Below are 21112 nucleotides of genomic sequence, written 5' to 3' on the forward strand. Positions count from 1 at the left end.
GGACTGCGTAAGCCGGTCCCAGTCGATGACGACGTGGCCGTACTTGTAAAGCGGCGTGGACTCTAGGTGTTTGAGCCAAGCGTGGATGTTGCTTCGCCGGAGAATGGCACACTGGTTATATGCGCAGCGCGCCCGAAGAGAGGAAACCGCGGAAGAGAGAGTACTGCACATGCGCTGGCCCCAGCGCGTCTGCCGCGGCTATGACGCAACGTGCCGCGGCTGTGACGCAACACAATCCAACACAATCCACTTTAATCCAATCCAATCCAAATCGAATCCAAGCCAAGCCAAGCCAAGCCAATCCAGTCCAATCCAATCAAATCGAATCCTATCCAATGCCCCTCGCGAGAGAGTGTTCGCTATCGGAGAGGAGAGGGGGTGAGCGGCGGAGAGCGCAGCTGGCGCGGTGAGGAGAATGGGGGAGGGGTGGACAACGCCGACGACGACGATGACGACGAAGACAACGACGACGACGCCGGAGGGACAAGGCGAGTGAATCAGATGCTCTGCATCTAAAAGGCTTCGCTGATGGCCACGCTCGACGGGGTAGGATTGGCCATTGTAGGCGGGGACACCGGCCGCTCCAGCACTTCAAAGCATTTCTCGTTCCATCAGTGACAAATCCTAAAAACCCAAGCCAGCGTCTTCTACCAGACAAACGTTGTCATAGTCGGTCATGGCTTAGAAAATTAAAAGTTACCGTTGCCATCGATAGAGCGTGAAGCACCCACAGTTCCGGATCTATATCACACCGGTGCCCCGCTCCGACTTTATGGCGCAATGGGTACGTGATGGAAGAACGAAAAGGAACTGGGATACAGAAATTCAAGCTATATTTTTTTATTTCTGAGCAAATTACGCATCTTTGTTCGTCGACCAAAAGGCAACAGAGCTACGAAACGTATGATGTTTCAGTTTAAGTAAAACTTTGTTCAGCCTTTAGAGTCCCTGTAAAGAGGGTCCAGCACTTGTGCTACGTTGTAGTGGACCTAAGAAAGGGTGGCTGATGTCTTTACTCATCACGTTATGTTATGAATATGCAAGAGCGTTAAAAGGGCAGCAGCCAATTTTCTATATGCTTGGCCTAAACTTCTGTTTTTTGCGTTGTTGGCTGGTCCTAGCACGTCATTATACTCACATGTAGCTTATGCGTTATATACAGCAAGTTATCGGCCACCATTTGTCACTACTCTCTGCACCGTATGAAGAAATTTCAAACACTTTTATCTAAAAATTGTCGCTTCACCTCTACAATGAAAACTGTGAGCGTAAACTTTGGAGAACCTCACTGAATTACTAGCACACAGTCGTGTGACTACACAAATTCCTTCAAAAATTCTGCACATTACTAAACATTCACGCAATGGTGTTGCAATACGAACACGGTCAGCATCACCGGCTGGTACCTGATTAACCTGGCTTGTTTAGCGCTATATCATATTTTCACGCCCATGAAAATGCTCTTATGGGTGTGCAGGGGGGCCACCGTGGACTCGACTTCTGGGAAAACGATCAACCATTGGCATCTGTACGTGGCCGATACCTGACAACGCTTTTCGAAGAGCGAGCCGAACACATCATAGCGAACAGAAACACTTCAAAGGTGAGGAAATTGCGCTATTACGAGTACTTCTAATCGGCCGGTTACGTTTCACTGCATGCGGTGTCAATACACACAATGTCGTCACAGGGGTTATTTATAGAAACAAACGGAATTATCAGAACAACAGACTCTACACAATAAAAAACGGGTTCTACATGCAGAATTTATTGTCATAAATGCTAAACGTATGTGCGTTAGTGAGTGACACACCCTAAAGGACCTGGTTTTCCCGACGGGCCCCAACTCCATTCTGGCTTCCTGCCTTCCTATTTGTCCTGGCCTTCCTCGAAAAGGTGAACCTTATACAACGGCTGTATCCCAATGCCAGCAGGTCAGCCGTACGCGCTCATTATCTCTTTCTTTCTCTCCCTCTTTCTTTGTGCCCATTTGTTCTCACCTACCGCCTTTCACTCCCCTCTCCCTTCCCCCATGCTGGTTGTATACTGGTGAACTCCAAAATGAGTTTAAAATATCCACAGTCCACTTATTTTCCACTTTCTATATCAATAAATAACTTGCACTCACAAGCATACGAGGGAGCGTCCGAGCATAGAGTTCTAGAAAGGCTGTTAAACGTATTCACCATGAGGACCACGGCTATTGCCATTAGCTGCGGAAGACACACGAAGAGATACACGACAGCTACAGCGTATATCAGGCGTTTTTTTTTTTTTCAGGACATCATGACGCACGAAAATCACGACTTAAAAGGTCTTATTTTTTTAGCTTTGTAAGAAACCGAAGATAATCTATCACTTCAGGACCTGGAGCTGCACTGCCAATGTGATTTTTTGATGGTGGATGGTTGCGCCATGGAGCTAAATAACATTGGCTTATGTCTCCGGATCTCCGATAGCTTAGACGCAGAGCACAGGGATGATTCCCAAAACCCAGCAGAATGACCACTTTAAAGAGTGGAGCTCTCCTAGGGTTGGCCCTGACGGCGTCGTTGCTTGTATCGCACTTTCCGGAACAGGTTTCTCCGCAGCGCAAAAAGCAGTTCATTTATTCGGGCTTTGATGTCAAAAAATTAAATGTGATCATTGGGATTTTGGGACTGAGATTTTTTTCTGCACTAAACATGGTTTTTTACAGTTTGAAGTACCAATCAGTTTGCGCCGTTTTTTCAAGCAAAAAACCTTACTCCTCCACGCAGCCACTGTTTCTGCTGTTAGCCCACCAAGCGACGCACGGGGTCCCGGGTAAGACACCCGCTGCTCCACAGAAAAACATCGACAAGTTTTTCTACATTAGAGATGAAAAGAGGAGGGCTTACGCCGGTGAGTGGGCTTCGTTCCTTTTTTGTTGGTGTAACAATTTCTCTCAATAACTCAAAGTGTTAAAATATTGGATGTTTATAAAAACAGGATGAAATAGTGGGTGGTTTGAACTGCTTCGTCACTAAACACACGTGTTCCACCCATGTCATAAAACCGTATTTTTTCAGTTCACTTACACAACTTATCCGGCCCCCGAGTTGTCCCCGTTGCATTGACGTTTGCATTTGCACTGATAATGTCACTTTGCTATGCCACCGGCAGTGATTACAACAGAAGTAAACAATATTTCTTCAGAAAAAAATGTCACAAAGTAACACCGTGGAAATTGCTGCGCACATTTATGCTATTTCCAAGTACTGATCAACATTTCACTTTATTTTTGGGTTTGTAAGAATGATGTCTTTTCCTGTGACGCTTTGAAACGCTTCAGATGTAGGTCTTGTATTCTTTGACCGAAATTATTATTGGTGTTAATGCTCCGATGAAAGAATTGCGATGCGCTGCCTGTTATGAGATTTGTTACAGTTGCGTTACAGTCACGCGCCCCATCTGGATAATCCTTTAAGTGGTCGAATACCTTTTTTAAAAAGCTGACATTCCTATACCCTCTCCAATGACTGATCTAAAAGAAACTTACAGTTCCATGTCTGTAGCGAATGACGGTTTTTGCAGTGGCAATTGCTTCATACCCTCTTGTTATTTTTATAGCCGAATTTGCTGTTTTGTGACTGAAATGTAAAGGTATATTTGTGCATTGTAGAATTATATTTTCTATCTTGTGTTTTAAAGCAAAGCTTTCTGCGTCTTACTGATGGCGTACGTACTCGAAAACGCACTGCAGGATGTCGAGCTTTCCCTGACATTGATGATGATCGCGGGTGAAGTGTAGCAAAATTATTACACTTCGTTGCGAAGCTTGGCAACAGCTCCGCTAGGCGATATTCGGAACGTTGATGAGCAGCAGAGGGAGGCCGTGACGCAAGAGCGCGACGGCCAACGCATATAGGCCTAAAGTCACAGTCTGAGGTGAATATCGACAGCTGTTACTCACAGCTCGTGGTGTGATGAAAATAACGTTGCTACACATGCGGCAAGGCTTAGCCGAAGGAGGATAGGTATTACTTCGCATTTCCAGGTTCGGGACGTTATACCAGTCATAAAATTTTCTTGTTTAACACCTTGAACTAGCACCTACTCAAAAAAGTACTTAGCCTACACCAAGCAGCCGGTAGCGATTCATGCCGTAGAACCTTAACCCAAACGTCAGGCCTACAAAGGTGATACTGGAGAGTTGCCGCGGTAATTATGAAAAGTGCTCTACACTAGAAAACTGGTGGATAGCTTGAGAGCAGCACATACTCGCAGTGTAGGATTGCTCGACTAAGAAAACCATCAAAAGAAAGCTTCGCTTTCAACAACCGTCGTCGTTTCACTGAGGGGTGCGATATTTTTTATTTTCTGTCTCCAGTGTTCAACAAGACGAGCTTTACGGTCTAGTAGGCCCATCGGTTGCTTACTGGAACCAAATAAAATCCTGTCTATCTATCCATTACTTGTATTGTGGGCAATGAAGGCGGATATGCGATACACAAATATCTGACGTCATGAATTTAGCAGCTTAAGGCACAATTGGTGCAGCTAGGCAACTTTTGAATCAACCGGTAAATCACAATCCGTTTCAAAAGTCACATTCAATTCCACGCCTGCTGGTGATTCAATATGCACGTTTATGTAAACTGCACTCTACAAAAGTTGGCACAGCTGGCTTTAGTGCTGCAACGACAGAGAAACAGTGGAACTGGCGTCCCCTCTTCCTTCGTCGGAGACCCGGCTGTCGCACCTCGGGTGGATTTACCAACTTGCGCCTGAAAGTTCTCCATTACTGTCGGGCCCGGATCTTTCTGGCCGCAGCCTTTCACATATCTCCCAAAGTGGACTACATCAACACGTTAGCTAAAACCCACGGCAACCGGGTTTGCAAACTTGGAGTCTGTAGCGCGAACTCTCCACTTTTCACGCATGAAGCACGTGAACTCGCGAGCAGAAGAGCACGCGACAGGTTCCGCCACGTATGCTGGGAAGAGTGTTCTCGGAGGTGTAGCTTGCCGACGCCGGCTGGTCCTCACGAGGCGCACGGTCAATTGCGCTTGATCTTTTTTCTTTGTAATTTTTCTGGCACGCTTTATGGCGGGAATAAATGCCTAAACAACTCTCCTGGAAAATGCCTCATGGCAAAAAAAAGGCTTTGGAGTTCCACTGACGTTTGGATAATACCATTGATGTCGAGCGCACAAATCAGTTCACTAGAATTTACAATAAATTTTTTCTCCAAATCGCACATTCTCCATTTTTCTAAGTTTCTGTGGACATTATAGTTGCAAAGCTTTGGATTTGCAGTGACGTTTGGAACCGCTATAAAATTAATGCTGTCCACAGAAAAAAGCAGTTCACTCTAGTTTACAATAAATTGTTGCTGCGACTTGCACATTCCCACTTTCCCCCAAGTTTCTTGTAGACATTATAGTTTTAGTCACATGATGTCGTTATTGCATGACAAAAAGATACGGTCTTGTTATTATTACCTGTCACCTTTCTTGAGCAGCAAAAATTACCAGTATGATTATTGGAAACTTCTTCACGTATCAATACTGACCTCAACTTTTCTGGAGCAGTCTCACCCAGAGCTGTAGTCCTATAACGAATAAGCATTCGTTTGCACAAAAGCCATATTAAGGAGATTAAGGAAGCCAGTTAATGTCTGTGCAAAGGAAGTTGAAATATTTTTCACGCAATAAATTGTAACAATGCAATTGCCTGTCTTCAATTCGGTCGCATAAATATACAAAAACCAAAGAAAAAACTTGTATACGTCAATGGCGCCCTTCTTCAAATATGCAAACGTTGTTTGTAATACTCACACCACAACCGAAAAGAAACAGCCTTGACCAAAGCCAACACAATTACTTTTGGTTTATTTACCCGCATACGGAAGACACGCTTCAGAAACTAAACTCTGCGAGACGCCTATCCTTCCTGCATTACAGTCTCGTAGAACGTTACACAGCTTACAGTTGCAGTATAAGCCTTTCATTTCAACAATTCAATTCAATTTGAATTAAACTTCAATACAGGAGATTATTAAATCGCAATAAACAAGGAATGCGCAAACCAAAACTATTTGATAGCCCCATACGCAAACAAATTCTCTTCGATATTCTTTTCTTCCGCAAGCGATTGTCTGGTTTGAATAAACTTCCGCATGATGCAGTAAAAAATGCATGGACAGACACACCCAGTTCAGACGTCGCTGCCTACATTTACTAAACACTGCCGGGGCGAGTGTACGGGATTCCAATTAATATATTTATTGGGCTGTACGGGTTAGGGATGTGTCATGGCGCTCAATTGTATGTTGAATTCACATCGGTTGCAGTCTGGTGGCCCAAGTATAGTACATGTTTCGCGCAGTCCTGTTATTATGACCGGTTTTGTCGATATTAAAAACACAATAGTATTCCTTCGGATATTTACACGCAAATATTTTCGCCTGTATGTCAGCTGTAAGCCTGTTGGTCTGTTCTGTCATTCTGTCTGTCAGTGCCTCGTTTCAGTTGCCCGTTAAAAAGTTTGAAGAACACCTGAGGCAAACATTCCGAAACTACTAATACTGTTTGTATGCTTGATACTAGTCTACATTGTAATGCAAAAGAAAAGAAAGAAGGCTTATTTGAAGCAAAACACAAAAACATAGCTTATGCATGTACCGCTCTCTTAAGTAAAAATAGTCGAGGACATAATTTTTGAGAGAGAGAGAGAGAGAGAGAGAGACAACTTTATTACGCAATAATGCGAGAGTGGTTCCTCAGTCCAGGAGCCCATGTGCTGTCCAGGCTGCCGTAGCCCTGACCACAAGAAAGAGCAGGTCCTCAGGTCGACAGCTGGACAGCAGTATGAACCACTGCTCAGGGGAAGGGGACGGGTTCAGGGACGCAAGGTCCGAGTTTTTTGTGCAGTCGAATAATATGTGTGTCAGAGTTCCTGCTTCTTGGCAGAATTTACACTTATCAGAGTACTGTGTGGGAAAGAGTAAATGCATACGGATGGGGTGGGGAAAAGTACCTCCTTGAATTTGTCTGGGTGTGGTTTCTTGACTTTTGTTGAAAGGTGTGTGAGGACTGGGGAACGTCGGCCTCGTGGTTCTTTAGTATTGCGTGATTTCTTGGTAGGTGAGGAGAGGTGCGGAAACAGCCCCGGTCTCAGCGGCTCGGTGAGTGACGTCTCGAGCCTGTTGATGAGCAAAATTTTCGCCCGTCAGTGCAGAGTGGGCGGGAGTCCACACAATGTCCACCCGACGGTTAGGCGGAAGTCGGCATGTGGCGGGGGCCACACGTCCCGGCAAGAGCCTGCGGCAGGCGGCTTGCGAATCCGTCAATATAATCTTGGAGGTGGTTTGGGTAAGGGCGAGCGCAATAGCTAATTCTTCAGCGTCCAGGGAGGAAGTTGTCCTAATTGAAGCGGTGGTGATGAGGGCGTTCTTAGATGTTACCACTGCCACCATAGTTTGGTTATCTGGGTAACTGCCCGCATCTGTGTAAATTACGTCGGATCGGCTGCTGTAAAGTTTTTCGTGGGCTTTGCTACGGGCTTCTCTACGACCAGGGTGGAGATCCGGGTGCATATTTCTGGAAATGGGGAGCACAAAAATAGACTGGCGCCAAGTGTCGGGGATGGTGACCAGGTACGTCTGGTCGGGGTATAACCATTGAATATTTCCAAAGAGCGCGCGGCCTGCTTTGGTTTGGGCAAGTCGAAGAGCGTTAGCGAGCAAACGCCAGAAACCCGTAAAAACAATGTTTACACACAAAATACGTAACATGGTCGAACGCAATGCTGGAGCTCGTGACCAAATCGCTATGCCCAACAGTAACAAAATGTTCCAAAAGATAGCGCGCCATCAGTGCAAACGCGGTAGAATTGAATTCAATTTAACACACCTCTACTGTTTCAATTTAGGGGGCAGAAACAGGAGGGGCCCAGCGTGAAAGATTGGCAGGGGAGAGTATAATTTCAGGTAGGTGAGAGGGACTGCCGATATGTCGTCTTTCGCGTCATTTGCAGCTAAACGTGCAGGCATGAGGCCAATTTGAGTCTTATGTGCCGTAGATTGTCGTTGCTTTTTATAGTGTGTTATACCTCTTCAAGTAACCACAATGCACCATTCCTTTCTTTGCCAACATGTGGCTGGCAGTATGTACTACAAAAAAATAAAACAACTATCTTAAGATTATATTTCATTGCATTGTGCGTTTGGCGGATACGGACGCAAGTGTCATTACCAGTGTACTTGAATATTAGCGGACATTAAAAGGTTCCAGTGAATAGGTGGAACACTTTTTTTCACACCGCCCACCGCCATTTTGTAAGAGTATTTTTTTAACTAAATACAACTTTCGCTTGTTCTCAATCATACGCAAACGTCACAACAAGCAAGAATTTTAATCTCTGTACAAGATTGCAAGGCTCTAAGGCGGAAGACTTTGCAGCGCGGCGGACGTTTTTGTGTAAAAAAAGGCAAATCTTTTTCACCGCATAAAATGGTGCGTTGCTAAAGGCGGTGCTCACTCAACCCCACATCGCATTTTCTTTTCACTCTTAGGAACCATGCATGGAAATTAAAGTTTCTCTGATCAAAAGATATCATATTCATATAAACTTCAAACAAGATATTGTGATATTGAACAAAACATGTTAAACCGTGGCGAATGTTTGGAAAGTTTACAGTGAGATCTCTGTGATTGATTGATTGATTGATTGATTGTATGGTTTAACACGCCGAAGTGACGCAGGCAATGAGGCGCACCGTAGTGGAGGGCTCCGCATTAAATTTGACCACATGGGGATCTTTAACGTGCGCCAAAATCTCGTACAGAGGGGCGTTTCCGCTTTTCGCCTCAATCATAAAGCGGCCGCCACGGCCGGGAATAGAACCCGCGTTTTCGTGCTTTGGTAACAGAATCTTGTTTTTTCGCTTTGTGAGTGCCAACCCAAATCAACGCAAAGAAACAAGGCTAGGGAGACATTTGAGGGGCCTCTATTTTCGGTAAGCAGCGAAAGGCGCTAAGGGGTACTTACCGCATTGATCAAAGTATTATGTTGCCGGCCTATTATACCTCACTGTAGAGTGAATTTCCAAAGTAGCATTTCTTGCGGTTTTTCCGTTTCAAACGTATTTGGTTGCTTGACCAGCGCCGAGTAAGCTCCGAAATTCTACTTCTAGGAAGCTCTACAAGGTTGAATTTTGTTTTATGGTTTTGCAATGAGCCGCGAGACCCCACAACATCGACTTTGCTTTTTTGTAGGCATGGTGGACGCCCTCGACGAGTCAATTGGTAGGCTCATGGAAGCGTTAGAAAGAGCTTCCATGCTGCAAGACACTTTGATCGTGTTCTCCAGTGATAATGGCGGGTTTCCTCCTGCCGCCGGGTACAACTGGCCTCTTCGTGGAATCAAAGGAACCCTTTGGGAAGGCGCCGTGCGCGCAGCGGCTTTTGTTTGGAGTCCGCGTCTGCTGAAACGCAGGAGGGTTTCCCAGCAGATGATGCACATCACGGACTGGCTTCCAACACTGTACACGTCAGCCGGTAAGGAGGCTTTTCTTCAGTTCTGGGCCTAAACAAAAAAAAATGGCGATGTGTTTATACCGAAAGAGAAGGATGAAGCGGTAATGGTGTTTTCAAAAACATTCTAATTAGTTACCATTCTAATAATACCTATTCTAAAATACCCATTCTAATTATCACAACACTAAGAAAGAGCATCGAGCTTTATGTTTAAATAATCACTGCAAGATTACGAACAAGAACTTTCAGTCCTTTCTTCCTTCCTGAAGGCACTGCGAAAGCTATAATAATCTTCGGTAGAGAGCGTCACTGCGGGATTTCCTCACCCAGGAGATGCACTTTCAAGTTTCTGATTTGCTTTTGGTGAAGTTTTTATTATACGCTTATCCAGTGCATCGTTGCTATAACCTAAAGGAAGCCTGCCAATAGCCGCTATATAGCTGAGTGGCATCGCTTGACCGGGTGAGCAATGCTCATACTAAGAAAGTAATAAAAATGGTTTGGGTATTTATTACGTCATCTGGTGAGCAGTAATTATGTCTCAGGTCCTTTGTGACAACCTATTCTGAATTGTAGAGGCACTTGTCGACGAAGTTCTGAAACCATGTCGGATTTAGTAAAAGATAAAAACACTGTTGTAGCGCTCTTTAACTTAGTTGGGGGACAACCATGCATGTTCAGATATATCCACTCTTGCACAAATGCCGTCAGAACTGATTCGTTCCCATGTTTAAGTTGTACCACAACACAAAAACGTAAAAGACGCGTGTCTTCAGTGTGCTCGGCATTTGTGTCCATGAAGTTCTGGGAACGATTATCAGGTTTCACTTGGCCCAAAATGTTTCATTACGGTCCTTGCACCAACAGAATATAGCCAAAAGCTTACAAACCATACTGCGAATGAAATCTCACCTTCTTTGTAGCTTTCCTAACAGACAACTCACATATTGTAGCGAAGGCAGAGACGACGCACTTGTCTTCAAGGAAAACGAGTTTATTAGAACGAACTCGTGCTCCCCTAACAACTTAAACAATATACAGGCGGCGCACCAGCAGTCAACAAATGCCGTGCGCAAGCGAGCGTCGGGGACTCGAATATGGCGGCGTCTTCTGTGCACACATTTATCTTCCAACGTGACTGTTTCTAGAACCGTCGATATACATCCAGAACATTGTAGATCAAAGAAGATTAATAACCGTTGATTCATTTAGGCTGATGAAGTTAGAGCGAAAAGCTATCCTTATGGGAACGAGATAAGGCGTGCGGCATAAAAATAAAATAATGGAACACGGACTTCTCTTGGGACACTAATAACACAGCCGGGCGCGGCCGGGCAGTAAAAACAAAACCTAAGCAAACAAACAAACCGAATGCATGGTTTGCGGCAATATTATAAAGTGTGTGGATTGGGCATAGTGATCTCAGCATTGCGATTGAGAATGTCGTCCATTTTAAATATCCACCGCTGGGCGCAGACCTTAAAATTAAACCAAGAACTGGTACAGTACCTTAGAAAACAAAGGGTCTGAATGAGAAGTGCTAGAATGTGAACACCCCTAAAACAATAAAGAAAATAAAATTCCGGTAGTTTTCAGGCATCAATAAAATAATCGCGATCTGTGGCATTATTGTGAACAACACAGCAAGGACTAACGAAACGTTAAGGAAAGTTGGGAATGTGAGAACAAAAAATCAATCTTGCTCATTCTTCAGATAGAACCCGTACCATGAATAACATCGTGAATAAAAGAGTGTGGAAAGGTTCCGTGACCACTTCAAAACCGCCAACGTCAGTAGAGGAGCCGTAAATGACTACCTTTAGTCCCGAGGTTCCACTATCAAGTAAACACAAGTTGAAAAGGTGCGGAAAAGAATTAACTTGGACAAATACTCAACTGGCGGAGTACCGCACACGGACGAAAAGCTTGGGGGGACGTGATTATAAGAAACCTTGGAAAAATACACTCAGTATGCGTCACCAAAACAGAGCAACCAGTGGCCCAAAAAAGGTCAAAAGCTACTACAATTTTTTTACCTATTACCGACCCACAAGCCTACTCTCTATCTCGTTCAATGGGTTTATAAGAGGTATTAGCTGACCGTATAGGCTGCCCCTGAGATTTCATACACCAGAGTCAATGGGCTGGTTTAAGAAAGGAGTCACATTTTTCCAATCAACGTCTAGTGCGCACACACCTGGTGTGAAATAAAGCCATTTTTCTGGCCTTATACGAAGAACAAAGAAAAGATAGAATTAGGTGAAAACTTCTTCAATGAAGGAAGAAGTGAGGATGCACGAGTATTTAACTATGTACGTACAGCTCTTGGACGCCATTAGAAATTTGTAACAAGGATGGGCAAAACTCGGAGCGGTGCGATGTTCCTGTTTCAAGGGCGTAGTGCAAGCAACGCCATCTCACTGAAAACATTTAAACGCCGGGTCTGGGGTTGGGGTATGGGGGGGTTGAGAAGGAGGTGCGGTGTGTAAATAAGGAAGTTTATTGGAAGAATCAGCGATAGGAATAAATTGGATTTTTCTATCACAAATGTTGCGCGGGTGACCACATCTTACCAAGACATTCGTGAGAAGACCAGCAGGAACTGCAGGCGGAAAGTTGAGTTGATAGGGCAAGGATAAATGATAATATACCTAAAGAACGGATATGTGTCAACGCGAAAAACACGCCCTTCAGACAAAGCAGTGAACACGTATCAGTGGTGAAATATAAATATGTCATTCATGTTGACAATTTGTGACCAAGGCGGCCGAAGGAAAACAGATGAGGAATTTAGTATGGGTCAGAGACGATTTAAACAACACTTAGGAGTATCTAAACACACATAAGAGAATTTACTGAAAGAAAGGCTATACAATCAATGCGGTGTTTCAGTAACAACACGGTGCAGAAGAAGTCAGAGGGCGAAAATTTTGTCATGTAGTCTGTGTAACTTGCGTGATTATCGTAATTATCATATGTATATCCACGCAGCAAAGTTCTCTTCCACCAACTAGTGACATGTGATGACTTTTGCATCCTCATCGTGAGATGTAAATGCAGTTCCGGGAGGCTGTTCAGGGGCTTTGTATTTTATAAAACCACCATTTATAAGTAGCATTGAGAAGATCACCATATTGTAGTTGTGTAAAGCACACTACAGAAACTAACGCGCACCATTTCAGTAAAAGCATTGTCATGAAAGCACCAAAGCACTAGGACACGGTGTATTTTTATTGATAAAATAATACAACTTTGCACCACACTCGCTAACGGTAACGTGGTGGCTACTAAGTGCTACTTGCAGAGATTCAAGGCTCGGGCGCACGTGCACTCCGTAATTTTTGTTTAGGGGCGAAGCTCCTAAAGTCATGGGTCTGTCCATCCCTTGTGCCTCGTGGTACGTGACCGCCGCATGCTTTCGGAGATGTCGCAAAGTGGGCCGCGCTGCACGCGCAAGAACCGGCTGCAACCGGCAGCGCAAACTCGGCACCGGGAGCGCCAGCTTGTCTGTGTTCGCCAACGGAGGCGCGAGCGCACGTGCACTGCGAGGGGGAGATCACGCAAGTGATCACGCCACGAACGCAGGCAGTCGTTCTCGGAGATCGAACGAGACGCAAGGACCTTTGCTCGTTTCCTCTCGTCTTGTTCGGGCACAAGTTCGCCCTAAATAAAAGTTCTTTCTTTACCGTTGTGTCCCAACCAACGTGACAAATTGTGGTGAGGTGCGGGGTAGTCCTCGATGGCGCAGGACTTTCACTAGGTTTGGGCCTGGGAGCATTGACTCCGAAAATAAAAGTTGATTTGTACAAAGGTAAAGGCCGCAGGTATCATTTATCAAACCCATTTACAAAGGTAAAGGCCGCAGGTATCATTAAGAAAATGCCGCGGCGTGGCGGCTTAGACGGCGGCTGCGGAAATAAACAAAGCTTTAAAGCGGCAGTATTTCTTAACCTACTGAAAATAGAAAATGTTGCTTTTTCTACATGTAATGTCTCACTGTCCTTTCATTTTAACTTTTCTGCTAAAAGGTAAATGAATTCCTGAACAAGTGGTTGATAGGGGAAAAGCGTTTTCAAACAACCAGCTCCGATAATATTCCTCGTAATTGTCAACATCATTGAATAATAAGGAAACGTTAGGCATATTTGAGACAAAGCATCCCACAAGCAGTGATATGAAGTAATATATACTAGAGTTTAAATATAGTAAATAAAGAAAGCGTTGAAAACACGGTTTTCTCTTAAAATACAAAAAGGGCTCGTGCCTGAGCCAAGATATAGAGACGGTACTCCAGGTTCAATAGTAACGAATTGTTGCAATAGATGGCGAACAAGCAGGCACTGCGGATGCACAAAAACAAAATTGGCATGATCAACCTAAGCATTATTTGTTCTTCGGGGAGAGTGAGAGGCTGCCGTCCGCGCGAAGGCAGGCACTTGCGTGCCAGTTTCAGGAGAAGAGTACGGTCTTTTGACAAATTTTGCAGCCAAGTGAACAGATATGCCGCCAATTTTCTCTCCGTATCTGTACCTTCGTAGGTACTGCAAAATGACCCTCATGGCAAGAGCATACCGTGAAGCCGGTACAGTTAGAGGGTAGTTCGATATTGAAGTTTACGTGTGACATTCCTTTATACTGATGAGCGAAAAAAGTTTGGGGCCTGCTACATCTTCAACCCCGTCTAGGTGGACTCTTTGAAAGAGGGGCCGCACTCGTTCCCAAACCACCGCTAGAGATACGCAGCAAATGTGCGCCCTTCAGGTGCAACTGGTATGCTACCGCAGCCATTGGGGTGAAGAACATGTATACTCTGGAGAAAGTCTTTAAAGAAATTACTATATTTCACCTTTGCTTCCTAATACTCCCCATACGTCGAAGAACAACATAAAACCGTCCTGTGAGACATCCAGCCAGTAAAATATTCCTCATGTACGTTACTTATTTGTACAGGAGGTGATACTGCGGAACTCGGTTCTTTGGATGGCATGGACATGTGGCAGGCCCTCTCCACAGGTGGACGTTCACCGCGCACAGAGATCCTCCACAACATCGACAACTTTGTTGGCACAGCCGCGCTCCGTTACGAGGACTTCAAGCTGATCGTTGGCATAAGCGGGAACCTATGGGACGCACATAACAAGATTCCCGCTGGAAATTACCCGTACAATGACCTGAATCGCCTTGTGCATGGGTCCAAAGCAGCATCTGTGCTAACACGTTTCTATACAACAAAGTGTCCCATGAACGGCGAAGGGTGCTTCTTTAGGAAGAATGCAACAATATCTTGCAGACAGAGCTGCAGCACCACCGTTGGTTCTGGCCATTACTATCACCTGTTCGATGTCTCTCAAGATCCCTGCGAACTCCGCAACCTTGCTCAAAAAAGACCCGCGGTAAGCACACAAATCTATTTTATGTCCAAGCTTTTCTTATGAAAGGCCGGCAGCAAGTTCATGTAGAGTGGAATTCACTTTATAGGTTTAATGAAAAACCTCGTTCACCCGCATTTCATGGCGGCCTTTATCTTCAAAAGCTTCCATTGCAGACATTGAGAGAACATTTAACGAATATAAAAGAAACATATGAGGAGTTCCACAAATTCACTCTAGCACAGCTTTCGTGAACCAAATACCAAACCGAACGACACTCAGGTTTGGCGCGACTGACAGTTATGTTATGCACAATAAAGCTGTACCGAGTTCACCACAGCACACTTTTCTTACATCTACTATAGACTAGAAGCAAATAACTTTTGCATTAGTCAACTTGAATTTTACCAACCGGCATTTCACATCTAGTTTATGATGAGTGGCCACATGGTAGTAATATTGGGATGAGGATGTAACCGAACAGCAAAATTCTGCCAGAATTCTAACACTTTTAATACCAAAAAACCGGTAAATTTTCGTACTATCGGACATAACTAAATTATTCTCTCCATAAGTTCCAACACTTTTTCTTCATTCAAATTTAGGATGCTGTGTTATATTACGTCCATGTGTAAAGAGGCGGAACTTGCAGCATCCTATTCCCCCGTTGCACAGTCACAGTCTTGTTTCGCGCTTTTCTGATTCCTAGAAGTTGAACCTACACGAAATACTAGGGCAGTGTAATAAAATTGGCACTTAAGATGCATTTATATCTCCACCCTAAAAGATTGCCGCCTAATGTTTTTTTTCTAATAATCACCTCCCATTGTAGGGACAATAAAGTTTTAATGTTATTAGTACTGCTGTCTGCTCAGAGTGTCGAAATTTCTGTTGATAAACCTTCGGTGCTGGTGCCCCGGGGGACGACTGGGTACTCGAGGCTCCAGAGCAGCTCTATGTGCGCATATCAGAGAGCGGTGTTTTTCTATTTTATATATCCCTCTTCCCTCTTAATGCACACGCACAAAAAGCTTTGCCGAAGCAAGCAATACCTAATTTAGCCGTAGCAAATGCAAACCGGAAAGTGGCCTCTATCAAGCAGCCTGGCACCGAATGGTGCGTTTTCACCAAAACACTTCTTAATGCGCCCGTAATACACCTATGATCCCAAATTCAAATTTAGTAGTGTCCTCTTTTTTTGCCTTGCTCCCACTCACATATCTGACTCCCTCATTGTAACAAAGCCTATTCATCATTTGGTATTCTCTTGTTCTTTCTTCCAGGTTCTTTATCTACTATTGGCCAAGCTCACTTCATACAGCGCGACCGTCCTCCCAATGGTTAACAGACCAATCGACCCAAAGTCTTTCCCGGAAAACCACAACGGTGTGTGGGCTCCGTGGATTCCTCATACTGCGTCGGTTTGATTGCCAACTCAACCTGGCAGCAATACATCTACTAAAACAATATGTGATAATGACTTCTGATATGTTTGAAACCAACAATACTGCAAAATTTCACCAGCGCCCAGAGTGTGCACACTGCCGGAATAAATTAACAACATTCTTTCTCGCGTAGCCACGCTCTGGGACTCCGATTTGTGAAATTTCGGGCGCACGTCCTGAATACGTAGAGTATTTTTAGATGCGGAGCATATTATGGTCGGGGTTATGTCCCTCCCTCTGCCTTGCGGCTTCCTCACTCCCTCTGCGCATGCCTGACCAGGCAACGCTGATGATGATTGTTGCAGGATGTCCCTAAGGATTGGCTAACCAAAAAATCCCTCACGAGATAGCTCCGCGTTCAGCCACCGTCGTCATCTTCCCGTAGGGGAACCCTGAGTACCACACCCCACTGGGCATGCCTGGCCAGAAAACGGAGATGATGATTGTGGCAGGTTGCCCCTAGGGGTTTGCCAACTAAAGAATCCATCACGAGAGAGCTTCGCGTTCAACCACCGCCGTCATCTTCTCGTAGGGGAACCCGGAGTAGTTGTACCTGATGATGATGATGACGGCAGGATGCCCCTAGGAATTTGCCAACCAACGAATCCATCACGAGATAGCTTCGCTTTCAACCACCGTCGTCATCTTCCCGTAAGGGAACCCTTAGTCGTATGCGACGCATTCCTCCCTATTTTTTAAGTGCGAATGCACTTCTTAAGCGACCCTGAACCTGCGTCCACCGGCGATGTCCGCATAGCATACCCACGTGGGGGATTGGCTAGGAATCTCCTCGTCTTCCTTGGCAACGGGGGGAGATGGGCGCGCGCTGCCTGGCCGCTGACATGGCACATAACCACGTGGGGGATTGGCCAGGAATCGGGCGTGAGAAGGGCTAATGCACTTGCTTAAAGGAGTACTGACATGAAATTTCAAAGCTGAGATCCGCCCTAGCAATCAAGTACAACGACAACACAAATAGGTGTCTGTGAATAAATGCATCTTTCTTTCTTTATAGTTGTGTTTGTGTGTGTGATCTCTTTCGCGAACATTACCGAACCGCGCAAATTCAACTCGTGCATTCGCACTTTCACATTCTTCCCCTCTGGGAAATGCGGGGAATTTCTGCGCTTAACGGGTATAAAGTATTCGATGCTCCTCGCCTCTCCAGCATTCCTCCTTTCCTCTCTGAATATCCTCTCCTTTCCGGGATAGCGCAACAAATGGCAACACCTGCGGTAGCCGCTGCATACTCCGCTGGGGGCGCCACTGTAGTTCCGCGGTATGAATGACTCATTCTACTCCCTTCATGCTCCTCCCGCAACGCACGATGAGTCAGCGAGTGTCAGCGCCGCTGAGAGCGCCACGGAGAAGAGGGCTCGAGCCTCTGTCACGAAATTGCAGAGTCGAAAGGCCGATCCTGAACCTCGGGCTCGCGAAGCCGAAGAGACACGTCAACGCCGCCAAGAAGCTGCTACTGATGCATCGAGGGTTCGCGCAGCTGAATAATGGGAGGTTGAGTCGACCCCATGGGTGCTTCGCATACTACTCAGGGTTCCCCAACAGGAAGATGGTGAATTTTTTTTCTATCACTTTCTCAGGAAGCGTAATTTAGGAAACAATTTTTTTATTAATTTTAAATCATTCTCCTTAGAAGTATTGGGACAGTATTGCCAAATATTGGTAAGACTTACGAATGTCCAAAATCTGGCGTCAAGGTTGTACACTATGCAGTATCCACTGCAGTATCAAGCAGTATCAAGCAGCAGTATCAAGCCGAAGAGGGCTCGAGCTGCGTTCACGAAATGGCAGAGGCGAAAGCAGTATCAATCAGCAGTATCAGCACTAAGCAGTATACTTTGCCGTATGTAAGTTCTTGTGATTTAACGTGTTTTTATCTGCCCCTCAATATATTTTAGTCGCATTTACCCATACAATCTGCTTTTCCTGGGAAATGTTACGCACATAGAAACGTATCAGGGGATTTTGTTCCAAAAAACCACTGAAACGGTGGATCTCGATTTCTCTGTTTGAATACATTTTTCTATTTCCTAGACTCATTGAGATAGAGATTTGCTTTTTCGGGGAGAATTGATGCTAGGAACTTGTACCTACCGACTTAATATTTTGGAGTACTTTTCTTATGCAATTTAGCAACGACAATCGATTTCCAACTTCCACTGATAAAATATTAACATGCTTTACAAGTGCTGCTCTGAAATATGTGATTATCTTGCTTGTTTTTTGGCAATATTTTACCGAATTTCTCTGACAAAGCATCCTATTCAAACAATTGATGACCTACTCTTGCTGAAAAGTTGCCATGTTCTATGTCAGGAACCTAATACATGTCAGCCCCTCCCTCATTTACCAATTGCGGAAGTTACGTGCCGTAACACAAATCATTTTCCTTCGCCTCCATCTTCGCCACCGACAAACGCGAAGCTAGACCCACGAGAACGTACACAGAAACCGCAGAAACGACTCCTATACGGACGTTTGTAAATTCCTAGTTTTAACATCCAGTAGCTACAGCCCCCACAAATATTGCCCTCGTCATTGGAGTCTCACTGAAGACGTTGTCAACACGGGCTGCCAAAAATGTAGCTAGCGGCTTTGCCCTCATTTTTACGGAGAATGGAATCATAATTAGCCTTTCTCAAGCTTTGTCTAAGAGTTTGGTATCCGGGATGGCGGCTCCCTACACTTTCAAGCTGCTCTCTTAACATCACCCCTTCCGTAAAATCTACCTGAGGTAGCCTCCTATCGATTCTTTCTTGACGACCTATTATCTTGGTTATCCGTCGTCAGGGAAGAAGAGGAGGTGAGAGCCCAATTTCGCGAGCACGGTCAATCCAACGGGCTTATATTTATCTGCGAGCGATCAATAAAGCTGCAAGAAAATGGTTAGGAATAACACGGTGTGGCGTGCTCCGAGCAATCAAGAGCAGTCACCGCAGTATATCCAGCTGGAGGCGCAAGAGCACGCGCGGCCACATCCTATGCGTCATAAAGCTTTCGTATGAACACCGTGCTCACCTCAAAGGATGGAATTCAGCATGGTTACATGAACAGCCATGGAGGATGTGACGGGCCACAGAACGTCCGCTTCAGTAGAACGTGGCCGCAGGATATTTCGCACGATGTTATTGATCAGGGTGATTCGCAGATAACTAAAGATGATTGTGGCATATGCATCACATCTCGCTGAGCAAAAAGAATGAGATCATAAGAACCAAGAGTGTAAGTCAAATTTGTCTCACGACATCTCCGACCAAGTGGCTACAATGAAAATAATATAGAGCTTCAAAGAGGCGAAAGGTAACACCATTGGCTTTAACATTTCAAGTGCTGACTTTCCTCAAATGGGGGACGCAAGTTTGTGTATATGCCGTAATGGCGCCGAAGTCACACGACGTGAAATATGCTGTGAAGCTTTCTCGAAAGACCGTGCCACGAGACGCTCAAACAGCCGAACTGACACCGTGGAGTTGACGGTCAACCGACTGCACCCAAATAAAATCACAAGAAGCAAAAATGCCATATTATTGAAAATAAAGCCAGTTCCACGACTGTAAACTCTGCTAAAGCAGCTTACCTGACTTGGGTGCACCCGCGGCCACGTCCCGCTGGGGCAGCCGTCACTGACAACACTACTCGTCGTGGTAAGTACACACTCGAAGCTAAGGCGGATATCTGGTAGTTCATCGGTGCATATATAGGGCGGTTGAACTTCGCCGCGTGCCGAGATCACGCATGAGCGACTGTCGAGGCGGTGGCACAATCTTTCAGCCCAGCGGGGTACCTTCACCTCGCGTGCCTGTCCTCATCACCTGATATTACGAGCCCCTAAAGAGCTTTTTTGTTAATAGTAGCCTTGTTGTTGACCTGTGCAAAATATCCGCCGCTGTAAAGAGTGAAATAAAAGAACATTGGAGATCACACACAAACAAATGCTGTGTCTACCCAGTGCCTCACCGCGGTGCAATATTCTCTCATGTACTTTTCTCATGTACGTTGTAGGATGTAGTATTGTGAAGTGTATTTTGTGATGTATGTGAAAGAGCATGGGAGAAGTAGAATGTAATGTAGAGATGTATTCTTTTTTTATATCGGCTATACATTTATTTGTATGCTTGATATGACAGTTGTTCTGTCAGATTTCTACCCTGCCCCTGTAAAGGCCCAATCGGCCAACAGTACCTCGAAATAAATATCAGCACGTTAAGTGCGGCGGCAGTAGAGTTGTCGTAGTGTGTGCAACGCTGACATTATATTGTCTGGCACGTGAACGTGACGACACCCTAGCAGACTTGGCGCAACTTACCGCGGAGACCCGAAATTTGGGGGAAGCAGCAGCGCGAATTTTCCTAGTAGCACGCCCTATTAATTCCCACTGAAAAAGGAAGAAACAGCGCCAAGAAAGATACATAAACGCGATGTAGCACTGAGGAGTCCTTGACATGTTAGGAGATGTTTTCGTCTTAATATGATGCAAGTACAGTTACGTGCGCTGGGAATTTTAAGCTTACATTTTCTCTTTCACTCCGAGCTTCGTAGAGACAACATTCTGTTCATATAATATTTTAAATATCCTAAAAACTTGCATCCGCATAGAATTACAATGCGCCAGGTTTTGTTACAGTCTTTCCTGAATTCAAGTTTAGTAGTGGCTCTATCTTCTCCCACTCTGGTTGTTTTTCTTTTAAATAATACCCGCGGGTTCATGGTATGATTCTCAACATTCGATGTATGATTTTTTGAACCATTTGTTTTCCGCTGATGCTTGTTTGAAACT

The 21112-nt window shown here is 45.0% G+C and overlaps 1 protein-coding gene across 1 annotated transcript; it reads left to right on the plus strand.

Moving 5' to 3' along the window:
- The first annotated feature begins 772 nt into the window (after positions 1-772).
- Positions 773-16414, plus strand: LOC144143442 (arylsulfatase I-like). The gene is made up of 6 exons (XM_077675197.1): positions 773-784; positions 1478-1603; positions 2760-2883; positions 9243-9524; positions 14454-14896; positions 16156-16414. Exons 1-6 carry the CDS (start codon positions 773-775, stop codon positions 16297-16299), a joined length of 1131 nt encoding a protein of 376 aa, XP_077531323.1. The 3' UTR covers positions 16300-16414.
- Positions 16415-21112: the final 4698 nt, after the last annotated feature.

This window comes from Haemaphysalis longicornis, unplaced genomic scaffold (assembly GCF_048455015.1).
Source record: "Haemaphysalis longicornis isolate Haplotype H1 unplaced genomic scaffold, Haemaphysalis longicornis Haplotype H1 scaffold_6, whole genome shotgun sequence".
NCBI classification, from domain to species: domain Eukaryota; kingdom Metazoa; phylum Arthropoda; class Arachnida; order Ixodida; family Ixodidae; genus Haemaphysalis; species Haemaphysalis longicornis.

Bases quoted from the DNA above. Each gene is read 5' to 3' on its own strand.
- LOC144143442 (XM_077675197.1), top strand. The intron at 2,884-9,242 runs GTGAGTGGGCTT...GCTTTTTTGTAG, and splicing joins AAAGAGGAGGGCTTACGCCG to GCATGGTGGACGCCCTCGAC. The intron at 9,525-14,453 runs GTAAGGAGGCTT...TTATTTGTACAG, and splicing joins AACACTGTACACGTCAGCCG to GAGGTGATACTGCGGAACTC.